This window comes from Phascolarctos cinereus, unplaced genomic scaffold (assembly GCF_003287225.1).
Source record: "Phascolarctos cinereus isolate Bilbo 61053 unplaced genomic scaffold, phaCin_HiC Scaffold_2;HRSCAF=192, whole genome shotgun sequence".
Classification (NCBI taxonomy): Eukaryota; Metazoa; Chordata; class Mammalia; order Diprotodontia; family Phascolarctidae; genus Phascolarctos; species Phascolarctos cinereus.
This window is the reverse complement of record NW_027555625.1, coordinates 266,257,501-266,271,033: the sequence shown is the minus strand read 5'-3', so window position 1 is coordinate 266,271,033 and position 13,533 is coordinate 266,257,501. Positions and strand designations below refer to the sequence as shown.

General features: G+C 37.3%; 1 protein-coding gene across 3 annotated transcripts in view; it reads left to right on the top strand.

Moving 5' to 3' along the window:
- Positions 1-13,533, top strand: part of GPR107 (G protein-coupled receptor 107) — a 90,586-nt gene that overhangs the window by 21,417 nt on the left and 55,636 nt on the right. For all 3 annotated transcript variants that reach the window (XM_078150004.1, XM_078150006.1, XM_078150005.1), the window contains exons 7-12: positions 1,017-1,073; positions 4,513-4,623; positions 4,965-5,098; positions 10,118-10,193; positions 11,514-11,587; positions 11,989-12,106. In XM_078150004.1, the coding sequence (XP_078006130.1) occupies positions 1,017-1,073; positions 4,513-4,623; positions 4,965-5,098; positions 10,118-10,193; positions 11,514-11,587; positions 11,989-12,106 (570 nt within the window). The remainder of the gene's footprint in view (positions 1-1,016; positions 1,074-4,512; positions 4,624-4,964; positions 5,099-10,117; positions 10,194-11,513; positions 11,588-11,988; positions 12,107-13,533) is intronic.

Below are 13,533 nucleotides of genomic sequence, written 5' to 3'. Positions count from 1 at the left end.
TTATTATTTTATTGTTATTTATTATAATAATAATATTTGTAGAGTTTAGGACCTAGAACCCAGGTCTCCTAACTCTTAGGATAATGCTTTTTAGGACAACTTTATAAAAAGAAACTAATGATCATTATTTCAGATTCTCTGAAGATCCTTGTTAGTGTCTATATACTGTGTTTTTACATAGCTATAATTGATCCTCAGAAAGTGTTGAACACCTATTATACGTGCTCAACAAGATGGGACATGGAGAAGACAATGACCTCTTTATACTAAAGAAGTTCCCCTGCTAAGCCTGCTAGACTAGGCACCAGACTATTTAGGAATATTTTTCAGGAAATCAAATGTGAATTCTGCCATATGCTCCTACTTGCTGTTCCACACACCATGCTGCTTCTCCACTATCTGTGCCTTGTACATTGCTGTACCCCATGCATGGAAGGCTCTCCTTCTTTATCTACCGCTTTTCAGAAGACTTAGCTCAAAGACCACCTTCTCCTAGAGGCCTGTCCTAGCTGCCAGCTCTGCCTCTTCAGCCACTAAAGCCTTCTCCTTGAAAGTTCTTTTCCATCCGCTTCACATGTATCTTGTACTTAGGGGATAGACACTGGACCTGTTATTTCATTGGTCTTGGATCTCTCCAGATGAGGGATTATTGCCTAGCACATTGAGAGAATGGGACACTTGTCCAGTGTCACACAGTCAGAAGTTTTAGAGACTGAAAGGGACTCAGGTCTGCCTGGTCCTGTGACCAGCTCTCTGTCCATAGTGCTGCATTCTCTTGTTCGTACCTTTTTTTTTTTTTAACCTCCTTGGGAGCAAGAACTGTTTTTACCTTGGTTTGCCTAAGCTGAATGATTGAATTCTCTGTTGGGGAGCTTTACGGATAGGGTAGTCAAACAATTTTAGAGGGTTTTTGAGGGCTTGGAATAAATGAGATAAAAAGGAAAGCAACTGTTTTTATTTTAACATCATATTTAATTTGCTGCTACCAGCCTGAAGTGACTTATTATGTCATTTAGATATCAGGAGAGAACTCTTATCCTGTTCATATTAAAGAAGGGGCAGTTTCATTTCAGGTAGGTGTTCTCTTTGAATTAATTTTTTTCTATTTTGTAAAGGTTTTGTCAGAGTTTACTATAGAATCTCATGGATGGTTTTAAAATTTTTTAAATTTTATTAATGCTTTTATGGTTACATCACATTTATTTCTGAATATATCCTCCTCTTCTACCCAGTGAATCATCTCCTGTAACAAAATTGTGTGAGGTTTTTTGTTGTTGTTGTTGTTGTTTGTTTTAAAGGGCTGGGGAAAGCAATTCAGCACAAACAACTAAATGGGTAATTTTTTTTGAGGAAGCAGTTGAGGTTAAGTGACTTGCCCAAGGTAGTGAGTGTCTGAGGCTGGATTTGAATTAGGTCTTCCTGACACCAGGGCTGGTTCTTTGTCCACCATAGCACCTAACCTGCCCCAGTGATTATTTTTTTCGAAGCGCTTTCACTTCTAAAATAAAAGAATCACAGTATCATAGATTGTCAAAATTTGGAGGATGGCAGGGTTTTTTTTTAAAGTCTCCCATTTTGTAGTTAAAAGTTATTTTGTTCTTCACTTGTTTCAGTTGTGTCTGACTCTTTGTGATCCCATTTCGGGTTTTCTTGGCAAAGATACTAGAGTGATTTGCTATTTCCTTCTCTGGCTCATTTTACAGATGAGGAAACTGAGGCAGACAAGGTTATGTGACTTGCCCAGGGTCACACAGATAGTAAGTGTTTAAAGTCAAATTTGAACTCAGGTCTTCCTGACTCTAGGCCTGGCACTCAAGCCACTGTGCCACCTGGATGCAGTTAAGGAAACTGAGGCCTAAAAAGGTAAAATGAAGAACCTAAAGACACATAGCTATTAAATGCACAGTAATTATTGTTTTTATTATAATCACTTCTCTTCCTAATGAGTTCTTCAATAGGTTCCTTATATGCAATATTCCTCAAGATGAGAGGTAAAAATAACATTTCTCACCCTTCATAACTACTCAATAAAGGAAGAGTTCAAAATGTTTCCTAGCTTTTCAAAGTCACAGATAAAGAAATATCACAAAAGTATGTTACTTTAGGCAGCTAGGTGGTTCAGTGGCTAGAGCACTGGACCTGGAGTCAGGAAGACTTGAGTTCAAAGAGGACGTCAGACACTTACTAGCTGTGTAATCCTGGACAAGTCACTTAACCTCTGTTTACCTTAATCCACTGGAGAAGGAAATGGCAAACTACTCCGGTATCTTTGCTAAAAACAAACAAGAGGACAAATGAACATATAGGGTAGCAAAGAGTTGGACACGACTGAACAAGAAATGTTACTTTAAAACAAGTGTAAAGCAGTGTAGTAATTTATTAATTCCTTACAGTTACATGATTTTGGTAGCAGATTGGTTGCATAGTGAATAGAGAGGAATACTGGTCTTAGAATTAGGGAGACTTGAGTTCTAATCCTGCCTCAGAAACTCACAAGCTATTTGATCCCCAGTTAGGTCACTAACCCCTCATCCTCACTTTCTTCACCAATAAAACAGAGAAAAGAATACTAAAAAATAAATTAAAAAAATTAAAAATAAGAATGCTTGTCTTACAGGGTTGTTGGGAAGACTAGAGGAGAGAATATCTGTAAAATGCTTTGCAAATCTCAGCTTGTTCTGTCCTGGGATCTCCAGATCATCAGTTTATAGCTGAAAGCAGCCTCAGAGCCCCTCTTATTTTATGACTGAGGAAACTGAGGCATAAAAGTTAAATGGGTCATATATATAAGTGTTGGCCGTTGTTAACTCTTGTTACTGGATTTTGCTGGATTTGGGGAGCTGCACAAGGACACTTTGTTTTCCTTGGCCTGATAAAAAAAAGGTGGAGACCACAAGTTGGCAGCCTCCCAGGGACCCATACCTCACTTGACCCTCACTTTCTTTAGGGAATTTAGTGGTGACTACTGAAATGTGCTTCCTTAATGCCACCACTGATTTTACTCTTTCTGTCAGAACAGCCACGTCAGCCAGCACTTTGGTTCTCATGATCACTCTGGGAAACTGAGGCATCATATGATTTGAGATTATTGAGCTGGAGATTTTTGTTTGTGAATTTCTTGTTTTTCCCACTGTCATGAGTGATTTTAAATATATTCTACTACCAGTTTAGCTAGTATATGACAGAACAGATTGATAGTGTTGCATATTATGCTTTAACTCTTCGATTCCCAGACATCTTTTTAAATCTCTAGCACATTTATACTTTTCAAATGTGTATTACAGAAACTAAAAACTTAGAAATGTGTGTTTAGAACATACTTTGTGTCAGAATATGAACAGGCAGTTTACAGATGAAGAAATTAAAGTTACCTATAGTCATGAAAAAATGCTCTAAATCACTATTGATTAGAGAAATGCAAATCAAAACAACTCTCACGTACCACCTCACACCTGTCAGATTGGCTAATATGACAGAAAAGGAAAATGATAAATGTTGGAGAAGATGTGGGAAAATTGGAACACTAATTCATTGTTGATGGAGTTATGAATTGATTCAACCATTCTGGAGAGCAATTTGGAACTATGCCCAAAGGGCTATAAAAATGTGCATACTCTTTGATCCAGAAATACAGCTAGTAGGTCTGTATCCCAAAGAGAAAAAGGGAAAAGGACCCACATGTACAAAAATATTTATAGCACCCTTTTTTGTGGTGGCAAAGAATTGGAAATTGAGGGGATACCCATCAATTGGGGGATGGCTGAACAAGTTGTGGTATGTGAATGTAATAGAATACTATTGTGCTATAGGAAACGATGAGCAAGCAGATTTCAGGAAAACCTGGAAAGACTTATATGAACTGATGCTGAGTGAAGTGAGCAGAAATAGGAGAACATTGTACATAGCAACAGCAACATTGTGCATTGATTAACTGTAATAGACTTAGCTCTTCTCAGCAATACAGTGATCCAAGACAGTTCCGATGAACCAAGACTTGTGATGGAAAATGCTAACCACATGCAGAGAAAGAATTGTGGAGTCTGAATGCAGATCAAAGTGTACTCTTTTCACTTTTTTCCTTTCTCATGGTTTTCTTCTTTTGTTCTGATTCTTCTTTCACACCATGAGTAATGTGGAAATATATTTAACATGATTGTACATGCATAACGTATATCAGATTGCTTGCTCTCTTGGGGAAAAAAATTTTACAAAACCCAAAATTTTATAAAAAAGAATGTTGAAAACTATCTTTACATATAATTGGGGGAAAAAAGAAAATACTATTAAGGGAAAAAAGAAAGGAAGACAATTTGTGAACTGTTTTTACCTGTAAGCTTCTAATTATTGTAGAACAAGGAAAGACATTTGTTTATACTCGGTCCCAGCAGTCATTAAGTTTAAGTAGGATGTTTTTGTTCTTTTTCTTTGTAATATTTATAACTTTATTTTAAAAATTGACCATGTATACTTAGTTAAGTTTGAATACACTTACCTTTTCCTCCCTGTTTCTAGTTTTTCTTCAATATCAGTACCAGTGACCAGGAAGGTCTCTACAGCCTTTATTTCCACAAATGTTTTCTCAGTGACATTCGGACCAGTGATGAGTTGTCTTTCAGCCTTGATGTGAGTATTTTACAGAAAATATTGCAGGGTTGATGGCCAAAGGACTTTGTGAGCCAGGGAAAACACAAGACGTTTTTATAGTTACCACATCCCTATCTCTGTTCAGTTCTGGATTATTCCAGCTGGCAAGATGAAAAAGATTGGCATTTAAAGCTTCTTCCTACCTAGAATACTAAAGTAGTAGAGGCTTTATAAATGAAGAAAATGGAAAGTGAATTAGAGTCTGCCTTGTAGGTCTCTGATCCTTAAACTCCTCTTTAAGTATAGCTCTAGATTTCCAGAGATAGGAGGAGGTGTCACTTTTAAGTAAATCAGGATGTGCATACTGGGTTTGTTTTCAGATTGAGATCACAGAGAAGAATCCTGACAGTTACCTCTCTGCTGGGGAAATTCCTCTCCCAAAGCTCTATGTTTCCATGGCGTTTTTCTTCTTCCTTTCTGGGACCATCTGGATTCATATTCTGCGAAAACGGAGGTAAGTCTTGAGCTTCTGGGAAGGCCTTAATTCAGGGCAGCAACTGACATTGGCATGTTTATATCTTCTTTGCAAACTTCCTAAATTGAAAAAAATCTCAACAGTTTTTCCTCATTCCCTTCCTCTTTTTGAAATAGATTATAAGAATGTATATAATAGAGCAATTCTCTGAAGGGCTTTAATTTTTTTCCCTTTGCATGTGCAGTTTGCTTAATGGTGTTTGTGTATTTCCTACTAACATATTTTAAAAGCAAACTCAAATATTTAGTAAAAGCTGGGCAACACAAATTTCTTTTGAAATAGCAGAGATATTTACATTATAGGACTCAGGGTGATGCCAGCCTTGAAATTCGAGCATCAGTTCAGATCACAGCTGCTATGGATTCTCTTCATTGATCCAAGTGAAGACTTATTAAATGAAGATAGCTCTTCAAAGCTTATTTACTTGGCTTCCTTCCTCAGTTCTGTAGCCCCTGCTGTTAGAACTTCCTTAACGTGTTTCTCACGGGAGTACAGCTGCATATGTGTAGTAACATTATTTAATTTTGTCCACATGTCCCTAAATAAGCAGCTGAAATGAGAATGTTGATTTTTAGTTAAGAGTGATGAATATTTGTTGCTTAAAAGGCTATAAACTAGGTGGATTATGCTATGTAAATGCATTGAACATTTAAGCTTCTTCCTGAAATGATTCTAAGGGTAGATGTTTTGGTGTATTATTGATGAAATGGAATCCTCTCTAAAAGCTAGGACTTTGTGGGGCCATTTTTACTGCTCTTATCTGCTTGCCCTTTGTATGTATGTATTTTTGAATAATTTCTTTTCTAATGCTCAGTGTAGTGTTTCATTTCCTTATATTTAATTAACAATCAATCCATAAACATTTATTAAGCGTCTCCTCTGTGACAGGCTCTGTGCTAAGTGCTGGGGGTACAAAAAGAAGCAAAGAACGGTACCTACCCTCAAGGAGTTAACAGTCTTAAAAGGGAAGACAATATACAAACAAATATATACAAAGCAAGCTATATTCAGGATAAATAAGAGATAATTAACAAAGGGAAAGCATTAGAGTTAGAAGAGGTTGGGAAAGGCTTTCTGTAGAAGGTAAGATTTTAGTTGGAACTTAAGGAAGCCAGGGAGGTCAGTAGGTGAAGTTGAGGAGGGAGAACATTCCAGGCTTGGGGGACAGCCAGACAGCATGCATGGAGCCAAGAGATGGAGTGTCTTATTTGGGGAACAGCCAGGAGACCAGTGTCACTGGGTCAAAGAGTATGTGGCAGAGAGTAAGGTATAAGAAGACTGGAAAGGTAGGAAGAGCCCAGTTTATGAAGGGCTTTGAATGCCAGACAGAGCACTTTGTATTTGATCCTGAAATAGGGGAGCCTTTGGAGTTTGTTGAGTTGGGTGTGTGTGTATAGATGACATCATCAGACCTGAACTTTGGGGAAACACTTTAATGACTGAATGGAGGATGGATTGGAGTAGGGAAAGACCTGAGGCAGGCAAACCCACCAGCAGGCTATTACAATAATAGTTCAGGTGTGAGGGCCCATACCAGGATGATGACAGTGTCAGAGGAGAGAAGGGGGCATATTTGAGAGATGTTGCAAATGTGAAATGGACAGTTTTGGCAGCAGATTGGATATGGAGGGGGTCTTCCATGAACAAGACACTCCCTCTCTCAGCTCTGGGCATTTTGTCTGGCTGTCCCCCATGCCTGGAATGCTTTCCTTTCTCTGCTGACTGCTGACTTCCTTGGCTTCCTTCATGTCTCAATGAAAATCTCACCTTCTACAGGAAGCCTTAACTAACATCTGTTAATTCCAGTGCTTTCCCTTTGTTAATCATCTCCTATTTATCCTGAATATAGCTTGCTTTGTGTATTGTATATTTGTTTGTGTATTGTCTCCCCCATTGGATTGTAAGATCCTTGAGGGCAGGGACTGTTCTTTACAAAACTCTTTGGTATCTCCAGTGCTTAGCACAGCACTTGGCACATAGTAGACACTTAATAAATGTTTATTGACTAAGAAATAGTAAGGAGTTAAGTATGATTCCTAGGTTCTGAGCCTGGGGGACTGGAAGGGTAGTGTTGCCTTCTGCAGTTACAGGGAAGGAAGGAAGGAAAAAGAGAGGGTTTAGGGGGAAAGATAATGAGTTTAGTTTTGGACATGTTTAGTTTCAAATATTTACTGGACATCCGGTTTGAGATGTCTGAAAGGCAGCTGGAGATGAGAGATTGGAGGTCAGCACAGAGATTTTAAGATAGTCATTGTTTCACATAGTCAGATGATTTATGACTATGAAATAGTTAAATGTATTTTATTTCATACTTAGTAGCCATCAAAAAAATCCTTTCTTACACACAAATAAAAATAAAAGCATATTATACATGAAACTGTACACATCTCTTGTTTATAATTGTTAGTGTATGTTAATTTTAGTAAAGTAACAGAAACTTCCTGTTTGCTTTTGTGCCCCTGTCTGAACTATCTTAATTTTAAAAAAATTATTGTTGCTGCTGCTGTTACTCCTCTGTCAAAGTCCTGTACCAGTGCTTCATCATGGTGTGGAGGTGACCCTTGGCTTTCCAAGTGGATGGCAGATGGGCAGAGGAGCATAGGCCTGGCAAAGCTGACCAAATTAGAAATGCTTCAAGTAGGGACACAGTGGTGGGCTCCGTTCCACTTTTCTCTCTCTTTTTTTTTTTAAAGGGCTAGACCTGTGATTCCACTGGTGTAGGGATCTCCTAGTAAAGAAATCCTTTCTGCCAATGCCAGTCAGTAGCTGCTCAGCAACTTAAAGTCAGAAAGCTTTTTGGGGGTCTGAGGGTTCAGTGACTTATCCAGAGTCAGACAGGCAGTATGTGACAGAGCTAGCACTTGAATCCAGGTCTTTCTGCCTCTGAAGCTAGATTTCTATTTATTATGCTATGGGGAAGCTAGGTGGTGCAGTGGATAGCGTGCCAGGCCTAGAATCAGGAAGATCCAACCTCAGACACTAGTTGTGTGACCCTGGGCAAGTCACTTAACCCTGTTTGCCTCAGTTTCTTCATCTGTAAAATGAGCTGGGGAAGGAAATGGCAAACCACTCCAATTATCTCTGCCAAGAAAATCCCAAATGGGGTCACGAAGAGACTGGACATGACAGAAAAACAACTGAACTGATGCTATAGGGCCTTGGTTTCCCTGTATCTTTATAGTTTTGATCTTAGTCATTTCTTATGGTGCAATAACTCCCATCATTTTCATCTACTATTCTTTATTCAACTTTTCCCTTGTCATGGGATATAAGGGTTGTTTCTAGATTTTTTACTATTACAAATAATATTGCTGTGAATATTATAATTTAGAAAGGCCTTTTTTTCTCCTTGAAAAATCTCCTTAGGGTAGTCTTGCTATTGGGATCACTGGGTTAGAGGGTAAGAATATTTTTCTAGCTTCTTACTATATGTAGTCATGTTGTTTTCCAAAAGGTTGTATTAATTAATAGTTCCACTGGCGGTATAAATAATATGCTTATGTTTTCCATAGCCATATTGGCATTGACTTTTATCATTTTGAACTATCTTTGCCAGTTTAATCAATATGAGATAGTATCTCAGAATGTTTTAAATTTGCATTTCTTTTATTATTAGAGACTTTAAGTAGTTTTTCAGGTGGTTATTAAATGTTTTTTCAATGGCCCAGGCAACTTTAAGATCTTAAGTTGCAGAACAGTTGCCAGTAGGGCATTGAAGGGGGTCTCGATGTTGGGAGTTCTGAAAGTGTACAGAAAGTCAATGGTCTGGGCCCACCTTCTACACCGCCCCGCCCCCCCATGTGTTCTCTCAAGAGCTTCTTGTTCTTGTTCAAATCTTTTGACTGCTTACCTACTTAGTACAGAAATAGATCTTACTATTAGAAATATGTCAGTTCTTTATAGATTTGAAATGTCAATTTTGTATCAAATACTTAAAACAAAGATTCTCCCCTTCCCATAGCTCTATCTTTCCTTTTTATTCTGTATGCAATTTTTTGGTCATGCTAACTTTTTTATATGACTAAAATTGATCTTTATAAAAACATTTCCTTTTATGTCAGTCTTCTCTCGTGGTTGGCCTTGGGGCTAAAGGGATAAAGTGTAATCTTACTTATGTGATGATTGAGTTTGGTGGTACAGGGGTTATCATTGCTTTAGATTCTTCTTTTTGCCAGCATAACTCAATCCGTTTACCTCAACAAACATTTATGGAGTAGTATATACATGCGAGGTACTTTTATAGGTGTCTAAGGGAATATAAATATAAGTAAGATTATGATCTGGGGAAGGCTAGAGATTAAGGCATATGTAACAATAGAGGTAATACAGAATACAAGGCCAGTGTGCTTAAGATTAGTACAAATCAAGTGCTATGAGAGTGCAAGAGAGGAAAGGAATCACTTTTTGATATTATTTTATTTTATATCCTGAATGGTGGGAGAGGGCTGGAAGGTAGGAAAAGAGAAAGTGCCACTCACTACCTGTAGTTTGACAAACTGTCAGAAAGGGTCACTGAAAAAGAATGATACAAACCAGTGCAACTGTTAGGGCCTTGAATTGCCTTAATTAGCATGCTGTTAGTTGAATGTCTTCACATAAATCTTAATGCCATCTAGTGGTGTGCCTTTGAGATTGGTTTGTTCTTATTTGCATCCTTTAACGAACTTTCAAGTATACACTAAAATAGGAAATTAACCCAAATATCCAGGAAAATAAATATTCTGGGTTGTGCCCTCAGCTTAATTATAGGACAGATTCTTGTCTATAGCATTTGTTTCCACATTGCTGACCATTGTAGTCACAATGTAGACAATGCTCTGCAATATAGGTGATTTTAAGAATTCAGTATGGAAGCCAACCCCACTGATAGTGGTGGCTCGATTTTTCTTTGTATTTCATTGACTGTATTTCTAACAAATTAATCTGACGTTTATAGCCTTTTGCAGTTCCTTATGAGACAGTGAGGTACTTACTCAATTCTCCCCCTTTTTTTGATAGGAATGATGTTTTTAAGATTCACTGGTTGATGGCAGCCCTTCCCTTCACAAAATCTTTGTCTTTGGTGTTCCACGCAGTATGTATAACATTTTTGTGTCCATTTTACAATGGTGTTCTTTTTTTGTAAGTGAATAGAAAGAGTGGATGAGTAAATTACCCTGAAGGAAGAGGGGTTAAGTGGGCAACAAATATTAATAGAATCCCTTTTTAATGAAGATCTTCATACTTCTAATGCCCATGGCTTGTCTAGATACTAAAACCTCTTTGCATACCTTTAGCACAGCATCTCCTAAATGCTTCCTCAAACATTGACTTTTGCCATTTCCTGAGATGAGAGTGCCATCTACTGAGTTATTTCCACCATTTACTGTAATTCCTGCATTTTTCTTGTTCTGGCATGCAGTTAATGATAGGACAGGGCTATTTAGTTTGCTTTTAACATGCTTGCTGTTTTTTATGTGTAAATGAATGTTTTAAAAGTTGAGCCATCAAAATTAAGTCAGTGCTTTTTGCATATAGGATGTTTCCAAGTCAAAATTAGACTTTGAGTTGAATTTTTAATGACTCAAACCTGTAGTAACCTGGGAAAAAAAACTGTTGGTTAATCTACAGATATTTCTTAAGGGCCTTCTGTGTGCCCACAGACCAGTGTAATGTCTGTATTTCTTCAAAGTTGAGAGCTACTGCTGCATAGATGCATTTTGTGATGGGAACTATAATTTATCTATTTAAGACCTCAGAGGAAATGAAAGCTGTTTTAATATTTTAGTTATCCTTTTAGGACCTTCATAAGAGAGTTCTTTTTCTGCTGATCTGGATAACATATCATAAGGCATATGACTTTTAGGTTGTGGAAAATATTTTGTTTTCAAAATAATTAATGCCGATAGCTTGTGATTCAGTTTTATTAGGGAAGATAAACTTGGAAACAAATGTTAGTCACTTTCCAAGTGTGCTAATCTAGATCTAGGCCAGTTGATTTATAGGATGTGTTTACATTTCTTTAGTGAGGGCTTGTGAGGAGGTTTAATGAGGGATAGTCTCTGAAGATCTTTAAGAAAAGGCAGCTGTCTCTTTTGAGTAATTCACATTTGTCTGCCTGAAGGACTAGGTGGCCCTTTTTGATCTCTTCAACTTATGTGAGTCTTTAGTTACGTGAAACTATACCCTTGTATAGGATTTATGAAACTGACCTGACATTTTGCCAGTGTAATCACATGCTGAATGTGACCAATGAAGTGACATTGTATTGAGAGGGTAGAATAATATATTACAGTAGTTAAATTATCTACATGTTATTTTAAGTGGAATTATGTGTGTGATGGGATGAGATTCTAAGTGAAAATTTGGCTTGCATTGAAGTGTTTTGAAATGACTGTATGCTCTGTGATTTTAGATTGATTACCACTACATCTCCTCTCAGGGATTTCCAATAGAAGGTTGGGCTGTTGTTTACTACATCACACATCTGTAAGTATCCAAGATAGTCCATTAAATACTGCTGCTATGAAATGCCATGTAAGATTCTGCCATAAGCGTGATTATCCATTAATGTGGCATTTATGCTTACCCTCTGCCTTAGTGAAGAAAAGCTGTCAGTATAGTCAGCAAATAGTTACGCAGGCTTGGGAGCTCATAGCATAGGTGGTAAACTCATGGAAGAGTGCCAGATCCTGTTGCTGCTATTTTGGGGCTGATGGATAAAATGAGAAAGTGCATAATAATTAGAAGGATAAAGTATCAGTGAGAGTAGTTATGTAGTTATCTCCTTTCCACAAAAAACATGTGAAATAATGAAATGCACTTTGAAATATTACTGGACATGGTGAGACTTATTGGTATCTCTGAAATCTTCAAAATTTCTTTTTCAGATTGAAAGGTGCACTATTGTTCATCACTATTGCACTCATTGGTACTGGCTGGGCTTTCATCAAACACATCCTTTCTGATAAAGACAAAAAGATCTTTATGATTGTCATCCCACTGCAGGTGAGGCAGCTCTGTACCTCAGCACTGATAACCCTCGAGGCATTGGTTTACCAACCTCTAACTTAGAAGTACAAATTTTACTTGTTGATTCCAGTTTTGATCTGGACAAGAAAGTAAGAGAAAATACTTTTTCATTGCCTTAGACTTTTAAACCAGCTTCTAATACTGTTTCGGAAAATGGCTGAGCCTAGACATATATGTGCACAGAAACTGTGTGTGCAGTATGGTATTCTAGGAAGAGTATTTGGCACATCAGTACCTACAAAGTGATTTGATTCTCCTCTTGAGAATGTTAGTTGCAGGATAAAGTGAAATTATGACTTTAAGAGATGATTGTTTTTCACTTCTTAATTTATATAATAAAACAGTAGATATATAAGTTTAAGATTCATGGGACCTTAGTGAAGGGACTTTTGAAAGAATAAGGTAGGAAAGAAACAGGGAATTGGAAAAAAGCTGCGTTTCAAAATAATTTGTATTTGTGGGAAATGAAACAAATTTTTACTTGAATCATAGAAATACATCACCTCTAATCCATTTAAAAAAGGAACTACAAGTAAGATGTTTAAAATAGCACATTTACATTTTTTAAAGATTTGTTAACAATGCTTTTTAAAAAAGCATTGAAAAGCTTTTTTAAAAAAATTTACATTTTATTTACATTTGTAATTTGGGGATGTCAGGAAAGTCAAGGAAGATATTTGGGGACTGCGAATTTTTCATGGTACTAAACATATGTAACCACTGTATCTTGGGTGATCTGGAATATTTAAATTGTAAATTTCTTCAGAGCATAAGCCACTTCATGATCTTTTGCTGCTATCATAAATCTCCCAATTGAATTGTTTTTCATAGGAAGTGAAACTACTGATGAGAAACCAAAACATAAAGTTATAAACTCAGGAATAGAATGCTTAGACAAAAATTAATCAAATGAAAAGTGCCAGTCTATTTCCAGAGTAGCTGGACCAATATCATCTTTAAGTTCTTTTTTTACACCCTTGCCATCTATTTGCTCTTATGGAAACCTGACTCCAGAAACCCTGCATTTCTGGCTACCCTCTCCAGTCCTGGTGTTCCCTTTTCTCATGTCCCCTAACATGTTGGACCAAGAAAAATAGTTAGCATACTTCTGTGTCACTTCCATATTATCCCTCTGACATTATAATTCAGCAGCAACTCCTGTGAGGTTCACTGCATCCATCTATATATCATCTAGTCTAGAGCCTTCTTCCCATAATCATACCGACTCCAGATCACTCTCTGTCCTTTCTTAAGGAGTGCCAGTACCTAGCTTAGAGTCTTCCTCTACATCCTGAGTGCTACTTTCCTACATGGGAACTTTAACATACACATTTATGTCCTCTCAAATGTTCTGACCTCTCAGTTCATAAGAATCCTCCATTACCATCATTTCCAACTTCAGT